This window comes from Magallana gigas, chromosome 7 (assembly GCF_963853765.1).
Source record: "Magallana gigas chromosome 7, xbMagGiga1.1, whole genome shotgun sequence".
NCBI classification, from domain to species: domain Eukaryota; kingdom Metazoa; phylum Mollusca; class Bivalvia; order Ostreida; family Ostreidae; genus Magallana; species Magallana gigas.
Genome location: NC_088859.1, coordinates 49,138,845 through 49,160,123, shown reverse-complemented (window position 1 = coordinate 49,160,123; position 21,279 = coordinate 49,138,845). Strand labels below are relative to the sequence as shown.

At 36.0% G+C, this 21,279-nt stretch overlaps 1 protein-coding gene across 5 annotated transcripts; it reads left to right on the top strand.

Moving 5' to 3' along the window:
• The first annotated feature begins 19 nt into the window (after positions 1-19).
• Positions 20-21,187, top strand: LOC105320031 (scaffold attachment factor B1). 5 transcript variants are annotated; one of them, XM_011417787.4, is made up of 18 exons: positions 20-180; positions 4,492-4,552; positions 4,885-4,984; positions 7,183-7,969; positions 11,979-12,013; positions 12,168-12,253; positions 15,906-16,061; positions 16,220-16,280; positions 16,520-16,735; positions 16,836-17,284; positions 17,464-17,588; positions 17,735-17,851; positions 18,066-18,197; positions 18,294-18,515; positions 18,768-19,124; positions 19,283-19,414; positions 19,663-20,489; positions 20,601-21,187. In XM_011417787.4, the coding sequence occupies exons 2-18, from the start codon at positions 4,511-4,513 to the stop codon at positions 21,023-21,025; spliced, it is 4,269 nt and encodes a 1,422-aa protein (XP_011416089.3). In that variant the 5' UTR covers positions 20-180; positions 4,492-4,510; the 3' UTR covers positions 21,026-21,187. The 5 variants fall into 5 exon arrangements, with proteins under 5 accessions (XP_011416089.3, XP_011416090.3, XP_011416088.3 ...); XM_011417788.4 differs by having other exon boundaries at positions 7,180-7,969; positions 16,839-17,284; XM_011417786.4 differs by having other exon boundaries at positions 7,180-7,969; positions 17,467-17,588.
• The last annotated feature ends 92 nt before the right edge of the window (positions 21,188-21,279 follow it).

Genomic DNA, 21,279 nt, shown 5'->3' with positions numbered 1-21,279 from the left:
GTACAAGTTAATAAGAAAAGTCTAACCCCTATCAAAATGGCGGAGATATGACGTCAGTGATAGAATCCGCTAAGTATCGTTTACTGTCAAATGTGCCAATTTTGGTATATTTTTTCCAGTCTTAAAGTATTGCTGCATAAATTTTGATCGTTATTCAACCTTCCACCATATTGGAATTGGGTATGTGTTTTATCAGACGTGCAAAATGTGTACAATTGATACCTCCCCATGGCCCCGTGTTGTAACAAACAATAATTCCTTTTCTTCAAATACTGAGCTGGCCTTTTCAAACAGAATTTATGCTATTGAAATAGTTGTAGAGTTCATTGGCGGATCCAGAGGGGGGGTTCCGGGGGTCGGAACCCCCCCTTTCTCTGAGACATATGTTTTTTTTGAAAACTTGTATTTAAATGCCTATTTAAAGGCAATTTTTCCCATTTATACCATAAATACTTTAATTATTTCAAATAAATGCTTTTAAAATTGCTCATCTAAAGAATTTCTTATGCGGGTTATGCTATTTTTCTGGAATGCTAGCTGCCTTAATACCTGAATCACAAACGAAGCCTTCCCAACCCCCCCAACCCCCCCATGAATCGGAAATTACGTTACAAAAATACCGTGTAAGGGGTTTATATGTAAACCATTATGTAAATGCACAACTTTTCACAACTTTCTGAATATGATCGCATCTGTACTAGTGCCGGGTGATGTTGCGCACCCATTACAGAGGTCACATCAAGTTCCCTGGGACGACTATTGCTTGTACCATTGTATTACACATGTACAATCTATTCAGCACATTAAGTATCCCCATTTTTTGTCATATCCTATCATTTAGACCTTTATTTAAGAAGGCAATCAATAGAAATCAAAATCGATAAATAGTTTAGAATTTAAACATCAAAGACATAAAAAAATTACCAAAAAATTTATATTTATAATAGCTTGTCGTAATAAGTCTGAATCATTTTTTTTTTTGTTTTTAGTGTTTCTTTCTATTAAGGTGGCTCTATACACCCACAGTTTATTCCAATTTTCAATAGAAGACCACAAAACATATACTTATCAAATATTAAAATGACGATAGGGATACTATAGGTATTTTTAAAGAATTTTTTAATGTTTTTTCGTGTTTTTGTAAAATATTTTTTAAAAAGACAGCTATCAACAAATTGAGAGAAATTATTTTGTCATATGATGGGTATTTCCTTCGGACACATAAAAAAAAAAGTAACACTTCTTAACATTCAAAAATGTTATTATTGCAATTTTTTTTAGCATTTCCCCAAAACATATTTTTTCATATTTTCTTACTCTGTTGACAAATCATCTGAAAATGTTGCTTGATGTTATAAGAAAATGTATTTTAATAAATGTGAAATAAAAAATTGAATGAAAACAATTGCAAATAAACACAAAAAATATTTTAAATTTTATTTGGTATGAAAGTTCCTCATGTAAGGGTTATCGTTCCTAAATCCCAAGGCCCAAACACCTTGGGGACTTTTCATTTCTGAGTTGAAGAAAATTTCCTAAATATAATGTTGGAATGATAAATACATGCATATTTCATAATAGACTTTGCCCTGTATAAGTGAATATATTCGCTTTAGTGCAAAACTAAGTCAAATAAATAAAGGGGAACATTGACTAGGCTAATAGGATTTATGTATCCCAACCTGAGAGAAATTCAAAGCAACCCTCTCATCCCCGTTAGGTGTCGATATTAATGTGCATTAAAGTATATTATAATTGAAATATTTTCACCTGTTTAGAATTTTCTTTCACGGTATTCAAACAAAAAATACGTTTTAGAAATTTTTGGAAAGTTAAAAAATTTATTGTTCTCAACGGGAATCGAACTCATGACCTACTGGTTTGTAGTGAACCCACTAACCCACTGCGCTACGGTGTAACATATCGATGATGCTAAAAAAACTCTTTAAAAATTTATACTTGATTTTATTGTTTATTTCGATAAATAATACCACACAACGTGAAGGTGTCACATACCACATTACTTATAAGTAATGAATTTTCCAATTATCAAATTAAATCTATCCATTTAACAAATTTTTCAAAATAGCGGTTCCCATACAATTCACCTCAGTTTAAATCAGCCAGTACCGGAAATGCATGTTTCCAGATTTACTTTTTTGCGTACTGCGTCATCAAAAAGTGGTGTATAGAGCCACCTTAAGCATAAACGTACGTTCTCATTGCTGGAGACTTGTTTTTTTTTCTAAGGCTAGAAATTGTGCAAATCGTCCTTACCTAACCCAAAACGATTAATAAATGCAGTGCACTCTGATATTAAGATAGGTATGAAATACATGTAGATATTGACGAGATAACTGTTAATTAAATTTACGCATGGAAAACGTTCAAAAGGCCTTGTTTGTTGAAAAATAATGAATTTTGCACGTATTGATTATCATTAATTGGAACCCCCCCTTTTCCAAATTGCTGGATCCGCCTCTGAGTTAATAGCTAACTTTCGACGAAACCCATAACCTATCCCATTAGTGTAGAATTCTATATAAATTGACAACTTATTTATGTCCAAGTTGGTATAAATAAGGTCCAGTACAATAACTATACGGTACATAGAATTACCGAAATACCCGGGATTTACCGAAATACCCGGTGAAAACACCAAAATACCCGGTGAAAACACCAAAATGCCCATTATTACGCCAAAAAGAGTGTATGTTTAGTATTTTATATAGATAGTTATTGTATATAAAGTTAATTTTTTGGATAAATCAGCCGATTTTCGTGGTTATTGATTAAAATGCAATTCTTCCAAGAAAGACAAGTCTTTCATTAAATTTTCATATTATCATGTCAAATTATTATATGATATTAAAAAATAAAAGCTTATAAACTGTTATTTTTAATTCTTAGTTATTTTATTCTGGGAATAAAATTACACCCCTCTATTTGATTGAAAAGCAATTCATGCAAGAGTTATCGTTCTTAACCATGTTAACCCAATGTCTACACATGTTTAAAAATTGCTATTTATGTCAAATTACTTACATTATCAAACTGAAAATTGGGGAAATACATATAAACACTTAGATTCAAACTATGATGTTAAATATTTGTGCTCAAATGAGGCATTTTGGTGTTTTTGAAGGGTATTTCGGTGTTTTCATCGGGCATTTCGGTAAATCACGGGTATTTCGGTAAATCTAGTTACCCCTAACTATAAAATAGAGTTAGCTACGGAGTTTGTAGCTTAAATTACCTACATAGCTTTATCTACCTACCTGAAGTAGGTTTATTTAGTTATTAAATCATACTTTTTCTCAATAGAACATTTGTACAAAAAGTCGCACTCAGATGCAGCAATAAGTTTCAACTTTGAACTGATCTGACTGAAAACAGATCATGAAAAAGTCACTGCTCTTTCAGCGCTAAAAGTTATGAGGCTATGTATAATTTTGTTATGTGTGGCCAAATAGCTAATTCTTAAATGAAATAACATTAAAGTAATAAAGAAGAACATGAGTTCTGGTTAACATGAAAATTGGTAGGTAATAATTCAGCACAATGTGAATTTATCTCACATATATTAAATATATCCATGCCTCATCGTACGCAAGGTGTCATACAGTAACTCGAACAACAGAAATGCATGTTTTGATTAAAACTGCTCAAAACCAGTGATGTTTTAAATTTTTGCCCTTGGTTGAATTTTTAAAAGTACACAGTACAAATATATGTTGACAGTTTCTTTTGACTTTTTTCTGTAAAATGCAGAATACTTGTATCATATTATTCATAAGAGTAGCTAAATAAACCTACTTCAGGTAGGTAAATAAAGCTATGTGGGTAATTCAAGCTACGTAGCTAAATCTAGTGATTGTACTGGACCTGTTCAAGTTCAATTAGTGTATGTTATAATTACAACACTCTGTACAGTCAATGTTTGAAACATCTACTACCTGTGACAAATATATTACATTCATCTTGAAAGAAACCCATATTCAACAATTAAGTGCTTTATTTGCTGTTCATCTGGAAAATGATTTGGTATTGCAGAAAAAAATTACTTGTATGATAGCACCGGTGTCAGAATTTTGCCAACCAATACTTTTTATCTTTTGACTGTTTATCTATATATAACTGTCTCTACGCTGATATAAGATGATCTAGAGTATATTTAAGAGTGAATGAAGTGACAAAAGTTTTAGGGAATTTGAGAAAAGATAATTTGAAAGAAAAGTCAATTTAATTTTAAGACTAAATCTTATGGCACCTTTATAGTTTCATTGTACAGAGGAACAATGAGCCTGATAAAAAATAAATGAATTGGTCAAGCTTCTCAAAATAGAATAGAGTCTCTGCTGGGTTGTCATCTTTGTGTTGTTGCAAACCATGATTTTAAGTACTTTTACTGACAATGCTGGGTAGTATGCATACTTGTATATACATTTATATATACTAGTCATTTTATCTACAAAATGTTCTTTTTTTCAGGTGGAAGAAATAGAAAAAAATGGATAAACCCGAGGATCTTCTCCTCCTTGATGTCATTGAGGTGATTTACCATTTCATTTTTTTTTTAAATATTAGACTGAAGAATTTTTGTAACTTAATAGTGTAAATATGGTCATTGTTTTGTCTAACAAAACCGGCAGATCCTTGTCAATTGTCTTCTTCTGTAAATGATTGCACCAGAAAAAAATAATCCGTAGGCTTGCTGAATGTTTGTACCTATGTTAACTTTGTTTAATCTTTGTGAGATTTAACTTACCGGCTAGCTAAGATTGTGCCTTCGCATAATCTTTGGACTGTCTCCAATAAGGTTTTTCTAAAAATGTCCTGGCCTTGTTAAGATAACTCATTCTTTGTCAATATCAATTGATGTAGGTGGATGATGAGGAGAGTTACAGTGATTTGATCGGTGGGGAAGATGGACTGGAGATGGAAGATAACACAGAGAGTGAATATTTTGAGGAAGACAGTGAAGGTAGGAAAAAAAACCCCAGCTATTCATTTCATTTAAAGAAATTTTAATTTAAAAGTTCTTTCAATGCATCTTCATTATTAAAAAAGAAACATGAAAAGCATGTGTATAGAGTATGAAACATTTGAAGATGCCAACAGATATTAATAGGCCTCTCAGTAAATGTGGACATCTCTACATCAAAAGTAAACAATGTTTATTTTTTGATATTTAGAGTTGAATATATTTCTGAAAATATATTTGCATGCTTTTTGACATTTTTGTGTAAGAACAATGCAAAGAAACAAATCTTATTTGAAAATTGGGGAATTTATTGTTCTATACGTGCGTAAACGACAATCAAGTGAAATAGTCTTCGTCTTGAATACTCCAAATGGATGACTGTTTACAAACAAGGTTTATCTATCTACTCTTACTTATGAATAAACTCGGAAGAGAAACTAATGAATTGGAAAGCTTGGACATTAAGAGAGAAGATGGACATCAACCAAATAAAACAAACTTCATCACCAACTTATTATCACGTTTTGGGGGAGAAGTTTATGGGATTTATGAGAAGATTACACAGATAAGCCGTCATTCAGTCATAACGAGAAAAACAGTCAAACTGAACATGAGCTAGTGACTTTGAAGAAAAGAAAACAGTTTAAAACAATTCTGCTGTACGGATCCAAGAGGATAGCTTTGGATTGTTAAAGAAAACTTGGTGATCCACTCTTCATGTGCAACACTAAGAACGTTTATACAGATGAACTGAAGAACATTTATACCAAGGAACTGAAGAACATCTAAGAAGGTAAACTGAAGAACATTTATACAGAGGAACTGAAGAACATTTATACAGAGGAAATGAAGAAGGTCTATACTGAAGAACTGAAGAACATTTATACAGAGGAACTGAAGAACATTTATACAGAGAAACTTATACAGAGGAACTGAAGAACATTTATACAGAGGAACTGAAGAACATTTATACAGAGGAACTGAAGAACATTTATACAGAGGAACTGAAGAACATTTATACAGAGGAACTGAAGAACATTTATACCGAGGAGCTGAAGAACATTTATACAGAGGAACTGTAGAACATTTATACAGGGGAACTTATACAGAGAAACTGAAGAAGATATAGGCCGAGGACCTAAAGAACACTTATACTGAGAAAATTAAGAACATATGCAACAAGGTGTATGAAGAATAACTCTGGAAACACAGAGGAGGAACGTAACATCACCGAAAAAGGATAAATGGAAGTGGTTTAGGTGACCTGATGGTGTCCAGGGATTAAATCAACACAAGATGGGAGTGGAGACAGTATGTTAACAGAAGAGAGTTTTAAAGTCCACTATAGACCATGGATTAGACATTAAAGCCTTGCCAGTATTGCAGTTTTATAAAAAAAAAATCATCATGAGGAGGAAATCAAAGAAACAATTTCAAAACCAGAGAAAACTATACAGTTTTATGAAGAATTGTGACGATGTGAACCTGTTTTGACTTCACACATGATCATTTCCTGTTGCTAAGAAATAGATCAACCTCAGTAACTTGGCAGAACAACAGTAACAGTTTTCTAATGTCCAGAAGTTAATGTTGGAAGTGTTTGTCAATCAGCGAAAAATATCTGTATCTGATGAGATAATATAAGACTTCCAACTCCAAATCGGTGATAAAAAATGACAATACACTTCAACCAAATGGAAAATATATACAGAAAAAGTGGAAGGATGTTATACTGTAAGAATAGGCACATCATAGGCACAGAGTAACCACATCATACCATAAAGTAGCCAAATCATAGGAGCACAGTAGCCCCTGATCCCTTCTGTTGTATAAAGTAAAACTCATGGACAAAGCAACTCAGTAGAAAAATACTTGTGATAATTGCACCTCTTGCATTTATCGGAGACTGAACGTGAAATACTGAACCAAGCACAGCAAATCAAAAAGCAGAGTTCATGTTAACATTGAATCATTTACCAAAAAATAAAGTGTAAAGCACTCCACTCTTTATCCATGTTCTTACATCTATCATTTTCACTCATGTCTGCCCTTTTCTCACTTTCATTCCATCTAATATTTATTAGGTTTTGCAGTGAAATGTGTGACTGAGGTTTTATGGAAAATGAGAAATGGTAAGTTAAAAGTAGAAAAAGGTTATTTATATGAGTATTAATGACTACTTCTGTTTTGGCCAGTAGTGACAGAGGAATCACAAGAAGGTGTGGGGGAGTCCTTGGATGTGTATGTAGATGACACACAGGATGACCTTGATGCAGATATAAAGGACAGAGAAAAATCTGTAAACAGCAACACTGAAGAAGTTCAGTCCAGCAACAAGGCAGAGAATGCTAGCCAGAGATCCAGCAGCACCAGTAGCACCAGTGTCAAGAGATCGAACGATGACAGAAAAACCTCAGTGAAACTCAAGTCCAGCATAGTTAGTGTTGAGAGGCTCAAAAGCAGCACTGGGAAGAAGCCTGGGAGTAATAGTGGGCAGAGATCCAGCAGCAGTGGGCAGAAAATAAGCAGTGATGTTGATCACAAACCCGAAAAACCAAGCACCAGTGGGCTAAAACCAAGCAGCAAAAACCTGCCAAAGTCTAACAGCAGCAGCAACAAAGTTCAGAAATCAAGCAGCAGTAGCAAAGATGGGCAGAAAACTGAATCCAGTAGTTTGCAGAAAGCAAGAAGTTCTGGGCAAAAACCATGCAGTAGCAGTGGGCAGAAGTCCAGTGATGGTAGTGTGCAGAAATCTAGTGGTGGCAGTGGATCAAGATCAAGCAATGGTAATGGGCAGAAGTCAGGTGGTGGCAGTGGAGGCAATGGGCAGAAGTCCAGCAGTGGCAGTAGACACAAAAGTAGTGGTGGCAGTGGACAGCGGACAAGTTCAGGAAGTGGACAGAAGTCAAACAGCAGGCAGAGACAAAGAAGTGGGCATAGTGAAGAAAGGGAAGAAAAAGTGGACAGCAAAGTTTCCATGAAAAGGTTTGGCTTGTATGACCATTGTTCAGATTAACTATGTTGATTAATCTATTCAAATGCAAGTGCATGATATTTTAATGCAGAAAACCTGTATCTTTACTTATATATGTGTACTTATATATAGTCTGCCCCAAGATATTTATGCTGCACTTTTTCTGTAATTATTCAATATTCATAAATACCTCAGTCAGGAATCAAACTATGTCAATGCAATGGTAGGAAAAAATCCCAAGATTTCTCTTTTGAATCGCCCCCTCTAGCTTGTCAGGTTTCAATACATGCCTAAAAAATGTGATGTCTACAGGGATTTGTAGTAAAGCAGCAGACCTGAATGATGATGTAAAATAATTGTGCATGGTATTCTGAGTGACTTCCGAATGGAGAAACATGTCAAATTGTCAACATATCCCATTATAAATCTCTGTAAGAAATCTGTTTTCATTCCTGAGAATATTTCCAAGTGAAAAATGATAAAGTGTCAATGATTTTATCTTGGAAATAATCTCGTTCATCAATATTAATTGCACCTCTTTCACAGGTATTTGTTTTTTTATTTAAAATCTTCAAAATGTGCGGCAGAAATATCTTGAGACAGACTATAGTTTACTAAAAATGTTTTGGTAATGTATAATTATGGGGCAGTTGTATACATACAGAGCTGTATGTTTCTTATACATTGTTGTAAAATAAGTACACATATGCAAGTAGATATATAACCAGCTTTTATTCATCAGTTTGTATTTTCTCTTTGCTTTTATTTCAGATTTCAAGTACTTGTACATTTGTATTTGATATGAATTTGCAGAAATATTAATTGTAAGAAGGGAAACGTTATTTTGAATGTGTGTGTTTCTTACTTTTTGTTTCCCCCCAGAATACAACATAAGACAACCTTGAAATATACTGAAAAAAGGATTACATGTACCTAGAGAAAGAAGACATATCTGTGCATAGCATTATAGATACCTTTACATTCTTGCATCCATCTAAGATACAAGAACAGGAATGAGAAATCTTTTTTTTTCATGAGATTAGTTGATCAACCAAAAAATCAATCACTGGGGACTTCAATGGAAGATGACATCATTATTAATGTCAGGATTTTTTCACCTGTATCAACCTGTTTGAATTATCAGAGAGCCTGTCAGATGAACAGTTTGGATACGGTATCATTATGCAACAGATTTATTTTACTCACGTAAAAGGTGAATGAAAGAGAACTTGTCGGGCAAACCTGGAGGGAAGTCACAAGGAGATGTATGACAATCCTTGTGGGAGATTGTATTGGGTGTACTCAGCAATCCCATAATGTTCAGAGGTTAAATAATTATACTACAAAGAACATTTACCAAAAAAATGCAGGGGAATTAACTCACGAAGAATAAATTGAAAGACTTCAGGTAGATAACTAAACTACTCTTTATAGCAAAGAGAAGGCACACTCAGCGTTTATTGGTCTCCCTGATATCAGTTCTTGGAATGGTCTTAGAGGCTGATGTATCATCCATCCAGAGGACTCATCCTGAATCACCCACTGACAGTGTTTTGTTTGCATCAATCTTTGAACAACACAGGGGTATATTGAACTAGTCCAGGCACTGCCAAAAATCATTGATTCTCTTATGAATTATTTTCTTGTCTTATTTATTTCTAGTTTCCAAAGGGAATGCCCATTAGATTTAAACCTATGGTACTGCTGGCTTTTTCTATCAATATTAAAATGCCATTGCTGAGAAACAGCAGGTCTGATGACAACAGTGGAAGAGAAGGATGAAAAGTATGTTGGCAGACCTTATGATGAACTACAGTTTTGAAAGTACTAAGAAGAAAGCATCCAAACCAGTTCTTGGTGAATTAGATAATTGTTTGATTTTGGTATAGAGTTGACTGTTAAAGTGATTTCATCATCAACAGGCTTTCAAATTAACATGCTAAAGCATCATATGTGACAATTGTACCCCTACTGAAGAAGAACTGTAGATACTTGTAATAGATAAAGAGACAAATCATTCCCAAGAAGGAACGATTTTAATCCATGAATGAGATTTTGTTTGTGTGTCTAAAAGGAATAAGAGATGACCCCTATCCTCCAGATGAGTCTATTATAAGATGACCTGTTATCCAGCAACAAGGAATGAATAATCATTTAATTGTGAATTCTGATGTTACAGGACTCAGTAAATTGCTGCAATCTAATCCTCACCATGTCTTCAAATCAGTGAGGTAAAGGCAATCCTGGCCAACCGTTGATAATATTGTGGGGTGGAGGCAATCCTGGCTAGTAAAGGCAGGTGAAGGCATTCCTTGCTAACCAGTGCTGATATAGATATATAAAGGCAATCCTTGCCAATTGTTGCTGATTTAGAGATATAAAGGCAGTCCTTGCTAACCAGTGCTGATATAGAGATATAAAGGCAATCCTTGCTAACCAGTGCTGATATAGATAAATAAAGGCAATTCTTGCCAACCATTGCTGAGAAAGAGGGGTAAAGACAATTCTTGCCAACCATTGCTAATAAAAATAGGCAAAGGCAATCCCTTCCAACCATTATAAGACAATCCCTTCCAACCATTGCTGTTACAGATACACGGTATAAGACAATCCTTCCCAACTGTTGGTAATATAGAGTGTTGAAGGCAACCCCCTACCAATGGTTGCTGATATAGAGGTGAACAGTGTTAAAATATCAAAAAGTCTAAATTGCCCTCCTTTGCCAATAATTCAGATCTATATTTATTTCATCCTAATTTAACAAAAATGATGTAAATAAAGTGATGGATATTTTTTATGCATTAAAAGTGTTTGCACCTGTCAACCAGTTTGAGAAACTTGCTGTAGTTTCAGTATCCAATGTTTGAATGAAGTGATTCTTGGTTTCCATCTTGATTTCTGCTATCCACCTTTAGAGAGGTATTGCAGTCAACTACCACATTTAGTGTTGGAGTAATGCAGCAGATGCTCCATATCATGCAAATGTTGAGACTGTCTTCATCCAAGGAGCTATAGTGATGAGATAAGTGTAAAGGCAGAGCCACCATTCCTATGAAAGAACATCTATGTATGGCCCGCTAATTTGGATATGTTGGTTTTTAAAGTTGGACAAAAGTTGTTCACATGGAATTTTTGCTCTCAGTAGTACAGAAATGACAGAATAAAAGAGGGGATTGCCACTAATGGAGCTTGAAATTCAAACATTTGTTATAAGCATTTGTTACAAAGGCTTTAGATGAGAATTATTAAAGATGGGTAGAAGGGATCATACAAGTCCTTGAAGCAGTGTAAACACAGGAGAAGAGTCAGAAGTGTTACAGATTCAAAAAGTTAGAGAGATTTGCTATAGTAAAAAGACAAAGTACACACTTTGTTGACGTGTAGATCTGTACAGGGTTTGATGGATCACTGAACAGTGGGAGCTGATAATACATTGCTCCCGCGGCTCTAAGGCTTTGAATATTGGGACGCTGTTACACTCATGGAAAGGATTTGTAAAACTGATTTACCTGCTTAATGTGATCATTTAAATGGAATTGATTGGAAAAGATTGTCTTGTTTGTTGCTTAATGTACTAAAAGCTCAAGTAAATTTTAGTTTTGACATGTTCTTGATAATATGCCCTTAGTGAACATTGGAATTCACATTATTGGCACAATTCAGGTGTGGAGTACAAATTGTTACGCCTATTGGTTTCATTAATTCATCTATTGGACCTTAGGGATTTGGAAAGAGTTGGCGGAAAACTTATTTATGACCTCATACAAAGTTGATTGAAAGGTGACTTTGCAGTAGATACAGAATCTTTTGAAAGCTGGCAACATGTGGCAAGAAAAATGTAAAGTAATCTGTTTGTCAATAAATCTTGGTGTGATACTTGAGACCATAAAAAAAAACTTCATGGTAGAATTTGCTCTTTTAAGTAACAAACATGTATTTCAGTAATTCTGTAACCAGAATGCATTTAAATTTGAGAAATTAATTTTGTGAAATAATTTGGTTTCACCCATTATTTTTCAGTTCTGCATCAGAGGATAATACTGGGGCGGTTCCAGGTAATGCCTTTTTGTATTGAAATAAATATCCGTAACTCATTTAAAAGTCTCTTCACTTTGTGTTGCTAGGACATTTTATAAATAAATGATAAAATAAAACTCCACCCAGATAAGAAGACTTTAAATGATTTCTGTTTTTTATTCCCTATTGTAGTGCCGTCTTGCAACCTTTGGGTCAGCGGGATTAATTCCTCCACCAGGGCCAATGATTTGAAAGCTCTCTTCAACAAACATGTCAAGGTAACCCTTCGTTTTTTTACTAAGCATTTCTATTTCACATGTACAGCTATTCAGTAATGTTGTATCAGTTTCATGCCACAAGCAGTACATAAATATTTATCTAAGGGGGGTCTACTGGTAGTGACAATCTTATTGTAAGCAGGGCAGAGATAAACGACAATAGGGGTGTAGGATTATTTTTGTTGTCCCTTGTAATGAGGCGTGTATGCTGCTATATACTAGTACCATTAGTGAGAGGGCTTATATAGGCTATGACGGATACTAAATCTTGTTGATATTTGGTTTATCAATGAAATATGTTTTAATGAAAAAAATGAAACGGGTACCAGTGTTAAGATATGTGAAAATAAAAACTTCTTTTAAACCTTCAATTTAAGAATATGTGACAATGCTTGGAAGAAATTTTCTTGGGATTTGATTAGTTAGTTAATAAATTGAGTAAGTAAAGTAAGGAAGATGAATTAAATCATTGATAGGAGCATCCTTCTGCAAAGTGTCTTGAGCAAGTTGATTGTCTTTAGGGGAGATGGAGTAAAGTTCTGTTATGATGATAACATAATTATGATTCTTGTAGGTGTTAGCTGCTAAGATTATGACCAGTCTGTCTTGTTGTAGGTGGTAGCTGGTTTTGTTGTAGACTGTAGCTGCTATGATTATGACCAGTCTTTCTTGTTGTAAATGGTAGCTGCTAAGATTATGAACAGTCAGTCTTGTTGTAGGTTGTAACTGCTAAGATAATGACCAGTCTGTCTTGTTGTAGGTGGTAGCTGTTAAGATTATGAACAGTCTGTCTTGTTGTAGGTGGTAGCTGCTAAGATAATGACCAGTCTGTCTTGTTGTAAATGGTAGCTGCTAAGATTATGAACAGTCAGTCTTGTTGTAGGTGGTAGCTGCTAAGATAATGACCAGTCTGTCTTGTTGTAAATGGTAGCTGCTAAGATTATGACCAGTCCGTCTTGTTGTAGGTGGTAGCTGCTAAGATATTGACCAGTCTGTCTTGTTGTAGGTGGTAGCTGCTAAGATTATGACTAGTCTGTCTTGTTGTAGATTGTAGCTGCTAAGATTATGACCAGTCTGTCTTGTTGTAGGTGGTAGCTGTTAAGATTATGACCAGTCTGTCTTGTCGTAGATTGTAGCTGCTAAGATAATGACCAGTCTGTCTTGTTATAGGTGGTAGCTGCTAAGATTATGACTAGTCTGTCTTGTTGTAGATTGTAGCTGCTAAGATTATGACCAGTCTGTCTTGTCGTAGGTGGTAGCTGTTAAGATTATGACCAGTCTGTCTTGTCGTAGATTGTAGCTGGTTTTGTTGTAGACTGTATCTGCTATGATTATGACCAGTCTTTCTTGTTGTAAATGGTAGCTGCTAAGATTATGACCAGTCTGTCTTGTTGTAGGTGGTAGCTGCTAAGATTATGACCAGTCTGTCTTGTTGTAGGTGGTAGCTGCTAAGATTATGACCAGTCTGTCTTGTTGTAGGTGGTAGCTGCTAAGATTATGACCAGTCTGTCTTGTTGTAGGTGGTAGCTGCTAAGATTATGACCAGTCTGTCTTGTTGTAGGTGGTAGCTGCTAAGATTATGACCAGTCCGTCTTGTTGTAGGTGGTAGCTGCTAAGATTATGACCAGTCTGTCTTGTCGTAGATTGTAGATGGTTTTGTTGTAGACTGTAGCTGCTATGATTATGACCAGTCTTTCTTGTTGTAAATGGTAGCTGCTAAGATTATGAACAGTCTGTCTTGTTGTAGGTGGTAGCTGCTAAGATAATGACCAGTCTGTCTTGTTGTAGGTGGTAGCTGCTAAGATTATGAACAGTCTTTCTTGCTGTAAATGGTAGCTGCTAAGATTATGAACAGTCTGTCTTGTTGTAGGTTGTAGCTGCTAAGATAATGACCAGTCTGTCTTGTTGTAGGTGGTAGCTGCTAAGATAATGACCAGTCTGTCTTCTTGCAAATGGTAACTGCTAAGATTATGACCAGTCTGTCTTGTTGTAGGTGGTAGCTGCTAAGATTATGACCAGTCTGTCTTGTCGTAGATTATAGCTGCTAAGATTATGACCAGTCTGTCTTGTTGAAGGTGGTAGCTGCTAAGATTATGACCAATCTGTCTTGTTGTAGGTGGTAGCTGCTAAGATTATGACTAGTCTATCTTGTTGTAGGTGGTAGCTGCTAAGATTATGACTAGTCTGTCTTGTCGTAGATTGTAGCTGCTAACATTATGACCAGTCTATCTTGTTGTAGGTGGTAGCTGCTAAGATTATGACTAGTCTATCTTGTTGTAGGTGGTAGCTGCTAAGATTATGACTAGTCTGTCTTGTCGTAGATTGTAGCTGCTAACATTATGACCAGTCTATCTTGTTGTAGGTGGTAGCTGCTAAGATTATGACCAGTCTGTCTTGTCGTAGATTGTAGCTGGTTTTGTTGTAGACTAGCTGCTATGATTATGACCAGTCTTTCTTGTTGTAGGTGGTAGCTTGTAAGTTTATGACCAATCTGTCTTGTTGTAGGTGGTAGCTGCTAAGATTATGACTAGTCTGTCTTGTCGTAGATTGTAGCTGCTAAGATTATGACCAATCTGTCTTGTTGTAGGTGGTATTTGCTAAGATTATGGCCAATCTGTCTTGTTGTAGGTGGTACAGTAAAACTTGTTGAATCCGGATGTTGTGCATTCCGGCATGTTGTCCAATCCGGCAAAATTATTCAGTCCCTTGACATTTTCCTATCATTTTATGTTTAAATAATGTTGTGCAATCCAGATCTTGTCTATTCTGTAAACCAGCCGCGATGTATAGAAACAACTCCTTATAATTAGTGAGAGTTATATCTCGTAATCTGGCCACTTATCAATCGGCCACTTATCAATTGGCCTTATGCAGAATAATTACTGCTCAATTATCGAGCAATTTTTCCGTCGTTGCTATTGATTTTAACCACTGTAAATATTATTATCCAAACTCTCAACTCACTTTAGTTTATACCATTAACTCTTGTTATAAATAAATACGTAATTTTAAAGCCAAAATTAGATTATTTAGATTATACTTCACCCCATTTTTTTCAGGTGTTGATTCCGGATACCGCAAGAGTAAGACCAAAGATAATGTTTGTAATGCCCGTAGTACAAACAGAGTGACATTTTATTCTGTCAAAATGCTCCATTCTTGATGAAATTTTTGTGAATTTAAAATATTTATCCATTGTTCCCCTGCATAAAAACAGTTCTTGCCATTACGTAATCAACCACCTGTTGACTTTTCGTGTGGTCAATGTTTGTTTAGCAATTTCCGGTGAAGCATGCACTTGTCTTTTGTCTTCTCAGTTTAATCGGGTGTTGAAAAATTATCGATGATTTGATTGAAAAGGTATTTCCATTGTACGTATTCCGTGATGCAATTAATTGTTTTCCAAATAAAAAAAAGGAAAATTAGCCCTGTAATCACGATCGAGGATGACTAATATATTTCAGGAGAAATATGAAAATTTTGAAGAATAGATGATCAAGACCTACTGCATTAAATACTAAAATTAATTTTCAACAGTGTCCCCCAAATTGGATGTTGCCCAATCTGGCCAAATTTCTCAGAACCACCCTTCACTGGATTAGACAAGTTTTACTGTATTTGCTTAGATTATGACCGGTTTCTCTTGTTGTAGGTGGTGGCTGCTAAGATTATGACCAATGCCAGGAGTCCTGACAGCAGCTGTTTTGGGTACATCATATTGTCATCAATAGAGGATGCCAAGAAGTGCATAGCAAGTCTGAACAACACCAAATTGAATGGGAATACTATCAGTTTAACATTCGATAAGGTCAACCAAGTTCTCTCTTTTCAGTACACCTATATGTAAATACATATAATATTCACACTAATCTTTTGTCACACTCATCTGACAGCAGTGATTTGTTCATTCTCCATCATTCTTATTGAACCAAAAGATAATTCATATGGACTTTTTTTCCACCTTAGCCAAAAGTTGAACTTCCGAAGTCACAGTTATCAAACTCAAGTGAGACTGCTGTAGAAAAACGTAAGATTTTCTATAATATCTTGATTTACATTTTGCCGCATTCTTTATCCTGGGAAAAAATTAAAATAATAAGTGGTGCAATAGAAAAAGAAACTGTTTTGAGACATTCATGTATTGTTTAACCATTGATATTTGTGAATTGAGAAAAGAAAATTCTTTTCTTACATTTGAGATGTCATTTGTTCAGAATGTAATGATATATGATACTTGGTTTTATTTGGTCTTTATGTGTATTGCAGCAAAAGAAGCTGTTAAAAAAACTGTATCCAAAACTTCAAGTAATACTATAAAAGTAAACAAAACACAAGGCAGAACCAGTACCAAGACAAAGGTCACTGATGTCAAAGGTCAGACACAGAAACCCGAAAATTGTCAAACCGACAAGAAATCCGGTGACATGAGGCCCCGACCAACGCAGAAAACCAGAGACAACAAGAGAGATAAACCTGCAGCAGGTCAGATCAGTAAATGTATCATTGGATTATTTATATGGTAAAAAAATAAAGAATAAAAGAGGTATATACATTCATACATTATGTTTACTTTTCAATACAGCAGGAAAACCTGATTTAGAGAAAAAGAAGGAGGTCAAAGGATCCAAAATTATCTCTCTGAGAAGCAAAACAAATGAGAAAGGATCCAAGATTATCTCCCCGAAAAGCAAAACAAATGACAGAGGATCCAAGATTATTTCCCTTAAGAGCAAAAGCAACGAAAAAGGATCTAAGATTATCTCCCTTAAGAGCAAAAGCAACGAGAAAGGATCTAAGATTATCTCCCTTAAGAGCAAAAGCACTGACAAGGCTGGTGAGGGTCGGATATCTTCCAGGGACCGCAGTGTAAGCAGTAAGGACCAGGGAGACAAACCCCGTAGGGTAATTCATCTGAACTGGAAGCCTGGGGGTGGGGAAGGCAGGGGCTGGCAGTCTAGCTCGGGCTGGATGAGGAACCACAGGATTGGCTACTTCAAGTCCCGCAGTGCAATGTCTCACTCTTACGATCAGGTAGGGAGATTTGGTTGATAGAATTGCAGCGAAAGTCAGAACGAGGGGGAAAGTTAATGAAAAATTAGTCTTAAACTAAGCAAATTTACCGGTAGTTTAAAATGATTGTTTAGACTTATTATGTTTGTCTTTTGTTTGGATACTGATAGCTATTTAAAATCTTTATTGATTTTTTCAAGCAGCGTAACAGATTGTCTCCTTTTCGCACCACTCAAGTTGTCGACAAAAGTCGGAGACTAAAGGATCTTCACATCAAACAACGGGCCGAGGCATACAAGCTAGAACAAGAGAGAGATGAAATCAGGTACAATTTTTTATGGAATATCATTTTTCATCAAGTATATCTTATTCCCTGTGCAAAAGAAAAATGATTTTTAAATGAAATACATATTTATATCATGCAATTCCAGTTTGGATTGAAATCATTGCTATTTGTTGATTTTGTTGAAGGAAAGCAACAGAAGAAATGGAGTGGAGGAAGCAACAGGAGCAGATTCGTCTGGAACAACTGGATCTGGAGCGACGGGAGAGAGAGTGGGAGGAACAGCAGCTTCTGGAACAGATCAGGTGACCCTAGTGTGCATGTTTTATATGTAAGATAAACACCACACAGGCTGGAAGGTCCCATTGTGTGCCTGTTTAGAATGTACTGCTAACACTAAACTTACCATGATATTTATTTGTATATACATACCTGTTGAAAAAAAAAAACATTAAAAAGAGAGTGAATTCTTTGTAAAATTTATGACACCATTCTTATGTCATTTTGTTTTTTCACAAGAAGAGAGGAAGAGGAAAGACTTAGATTTGAAGAGGAACAGAGGATTGTAGTATTTGAGGAAGAGCAAAGGCGTTTAGTTGCGGAAGAAATGAGGATCAGGGAAGAAGAAAGAATGAGGTTCATAGAGCCAGTGTAAGTAAATTTAATGTTTTAATTGTGTTCAGATTAATATCCAGGCTACTACATAAAATGGACATAAAAAGCTTGATGGCTGTCTTCCTTCTTTAGATACAATGAGCAGGACAGGTTTGTTGATAACAGATGGTCTCCTCAGGATGGAGACAGGTTTAGGGAACCAGGGAATTCCCCAGATGACAGGCCTCGGGGCCAGCATAGAGATGAGGGGAGAGGATATCAGGCACATCATGAAGATAGGAAGCACAGAGACAGACACAGTGCAGAGCGGTACGAAGCCAGGAAGAAAGAAGAGCGAGAACGGGAAAAGCAGAGGTATAGAGCAGAAGTTTTTACTAGTCTTTACATTTAATAATAATAGTTTTATTTCCAATTTTTGGCCCAGAGGGCATACAAGAGTACAGTTCTTAGAGAGAAATTTCTAAAAGGGATTCTACCTACAAATAATCCATACAAATACATGAACATGCAACAGCTGGGCAAATGTACATCAGTATGTCATAATAGATATCTCTTTGGATTATTGGCATATGTTGAGAATACAGAATATATTTTGTTTTTAAATAGGAAAGAAAGAGAACGTCAGGAAAGGGAAAGAAGAGATAGAGAGAAAAGGGAGAAGGAAAGACAAGAGCAGCTAGAGAGGGAGAGACAAGAAAGAGAGCGTAAGGAACAGGAGAGGCGGGAGAGAGAAAGACTGGATCAGGAGAGGCGGGAGAGGGAACGACTGGAGCGGGAAATGAAAGAACAAGAGAGGCGAGACCGGGAAAAGCTAGAAAAGGAGCGACAGGAAAGGCTCAGGCTGGAGAAGGAGAAGGAGGCTCAGGAAAAAGAAAAACTCGAACTGGCAGAGCGAGTCAAACAACTGGAGAGGGAGAATGAAGAAATACGAATAAAAGAAAATAAAATCAAAGAAGAATTGAGGTAAGTCTACATGTACCTGCGGTCATCTCTATTTAAACTTTTTATGATGTGTTAAATTTATAATGGCAAAGAAAATGCGTATAACTTATGTCATCATTTGTTATATAAAATATATGAAATACATCTACTGTTATAATTAATTTTCACCCTATTTAAAGACTTGAAAAAGAAGAACATGACCGAATTAGGCGGGAATCCCTGAAGAGATCCTACGAACCCAGAGGTCACCGAGAGGACTACCCAGCCCAAGTCAAGAGACAAAACATGTCAGAAAACAGATACAGCTCTCAGTAAGTCTTCACAAAAAATCTTGGATCCTAAATTCTCTACAATAAATAATGATTTATGAAGTAGTGGTTAAATCTTTTATTTTTGTTGCAAGCAATACTTTTTAACTATACAAACCATAAATATTCATACACAGTGTACCCCCAAATGGAAATGTACATACATAAAAATATACATGTTTTTTGTAGAAATTCTATAATATCTAAATCTTTTGATACTAAATTTGCTAAACTGGTTTACTTTACTTCAGATCGGACAGAGGTTATGATAACTATCAATCCACTGACCACCCACGACGAAACTTCAACCGCACGGACGACCAAAGGGAGGTGTATCTGGAGCACCGTGAAATTGCCTACTCCAAAGATCAGACTGACTATGATGAAAGAGAAAGATACAACAAGTTTGCGGGGGAAAGAACTGTTACTGTGTACAGAAAGTTTGACAATGATCAGTATGATCGAATCAGTAACTCTTCAGCCCCAAGTGGATATGAACGCAGCAAAAGTGATTATAGGCGTGACCATGATCGATATCATGATTCCCTGAATAATCACAACAGAAACCGTGAAGTTCAAAATCCACATACAAGTAAAACCAACAGCAATTACAATCGTCCAAGAAATGACAACAAGGGGGAAACAAGAGGGACCTCGTACACAAAAGGTCATGGTTCAGGTAACAGTCATGGCTATGGCAGGGAGATGGAATCCAGCAGCAACCATGGATACAGCAAAGGCATAGATCAAGGTCGTAGTCACGATAGAAATAAAGGTCGTGCAAAAAAAGACTATGTTGAATACAAGTCTTCTAGTAAACGAGACTCTTACAAATCGCCAGAGGTTTCAAATAAAAGTAAATTGACTACAGAGAGGAAGGATGTTTCGAAGGGTCGCTCTACTGATGATCTGTGGAGGAATGCTGGGTACGGGAAGACAACACCCTCCAATCGAGACCAGGGCGGTTACAGTGGGTCATCGGGGGACAGGGGACCAGTGGAGGGAAATTACCCAGGCAGCAACACACAGTCAACCTGGTCACAGAGGGGACGCAACTCTTCGTCTAATGTTAGAGCAGGTAATAGTACATGCATTTTCAGATGTTTTAAATCAACTTTACAGTAATTTAAATTTTAAATTTACATAAATTGTTTAATTTTGAAATTAATGTGAATTTTTCCATACTTAGGAGGTGATTATCAACCAAATCAACCTGCACTTTCCATGAAAACTGACAGCAAAGGTCCTGGGGCTTGGGGTAATGGGACAGGCTACTCAGTTCAGGGTGCTTCCATGCCACAGACGAGAATGAGCACTTCATTTGGCAGCGGCAATGAGAGGCTGAATCCAGGCAATGTTCAAGACATGCCAGTGCAGCAATCAGTGATGTTTCAAGATGGTCGGCTGAGTAATCCCTCTGTAAGCATGCCTTACCCCATGATGTCCGTTCCCCAGAGAAATTCTGGACCCAGCATGATGCCACATCCAAATCCAAACATCATTCCTCAGCCGCAGCCCTCAGTGGGCATGGTGCCTCATCCCCAGGAACAGGGGGTTCAACCGGGCTTTGTTAATGTGACTTATAAGTATTACACACCAGGGAGACCATTTTGATGAGTTTCCCATCATTCTGAAATAGCAGCTATGATAATTACTTTTGTGTTTGGATGATTTGCAAAGGATGTACAATTGATTGAACAATTGAATTATTTTAATCAAAATATTAATTTGAATTATTTTATTGTGTTAATTCTTAATAAAAGGAAAGGAATTCTATTCTTAACTTTTCAATTCTAGATACCTTGTATAAAGACAAGGTATCCACTACCCCGTACATATGGGGGAATTGAGTAGTGATATTATTATGC

Coding starts and splice junctions, on each gene's coding strand:
- LOC105320031 (XM_011417784.4), top strand. CDS start 4,511: ATGGATAAACCCGAGGATCTTCTCCTCCTTGATGTCATTGAG. Junction 4,985..7,179: donor TTTTGAGGAAGACAGTGAAG/GTAGGAAAAAAA, acceptor TGTTTTGGCCAG/TAGTGACAGAGGAATCACAA. Junction 19,415..19,662: donor GAAAACAGATACAGCTCTCA/GTAAGTCTTCAC, acceptor ACTTTACTTCAG/ATCGGACAGAGGTTATGATA.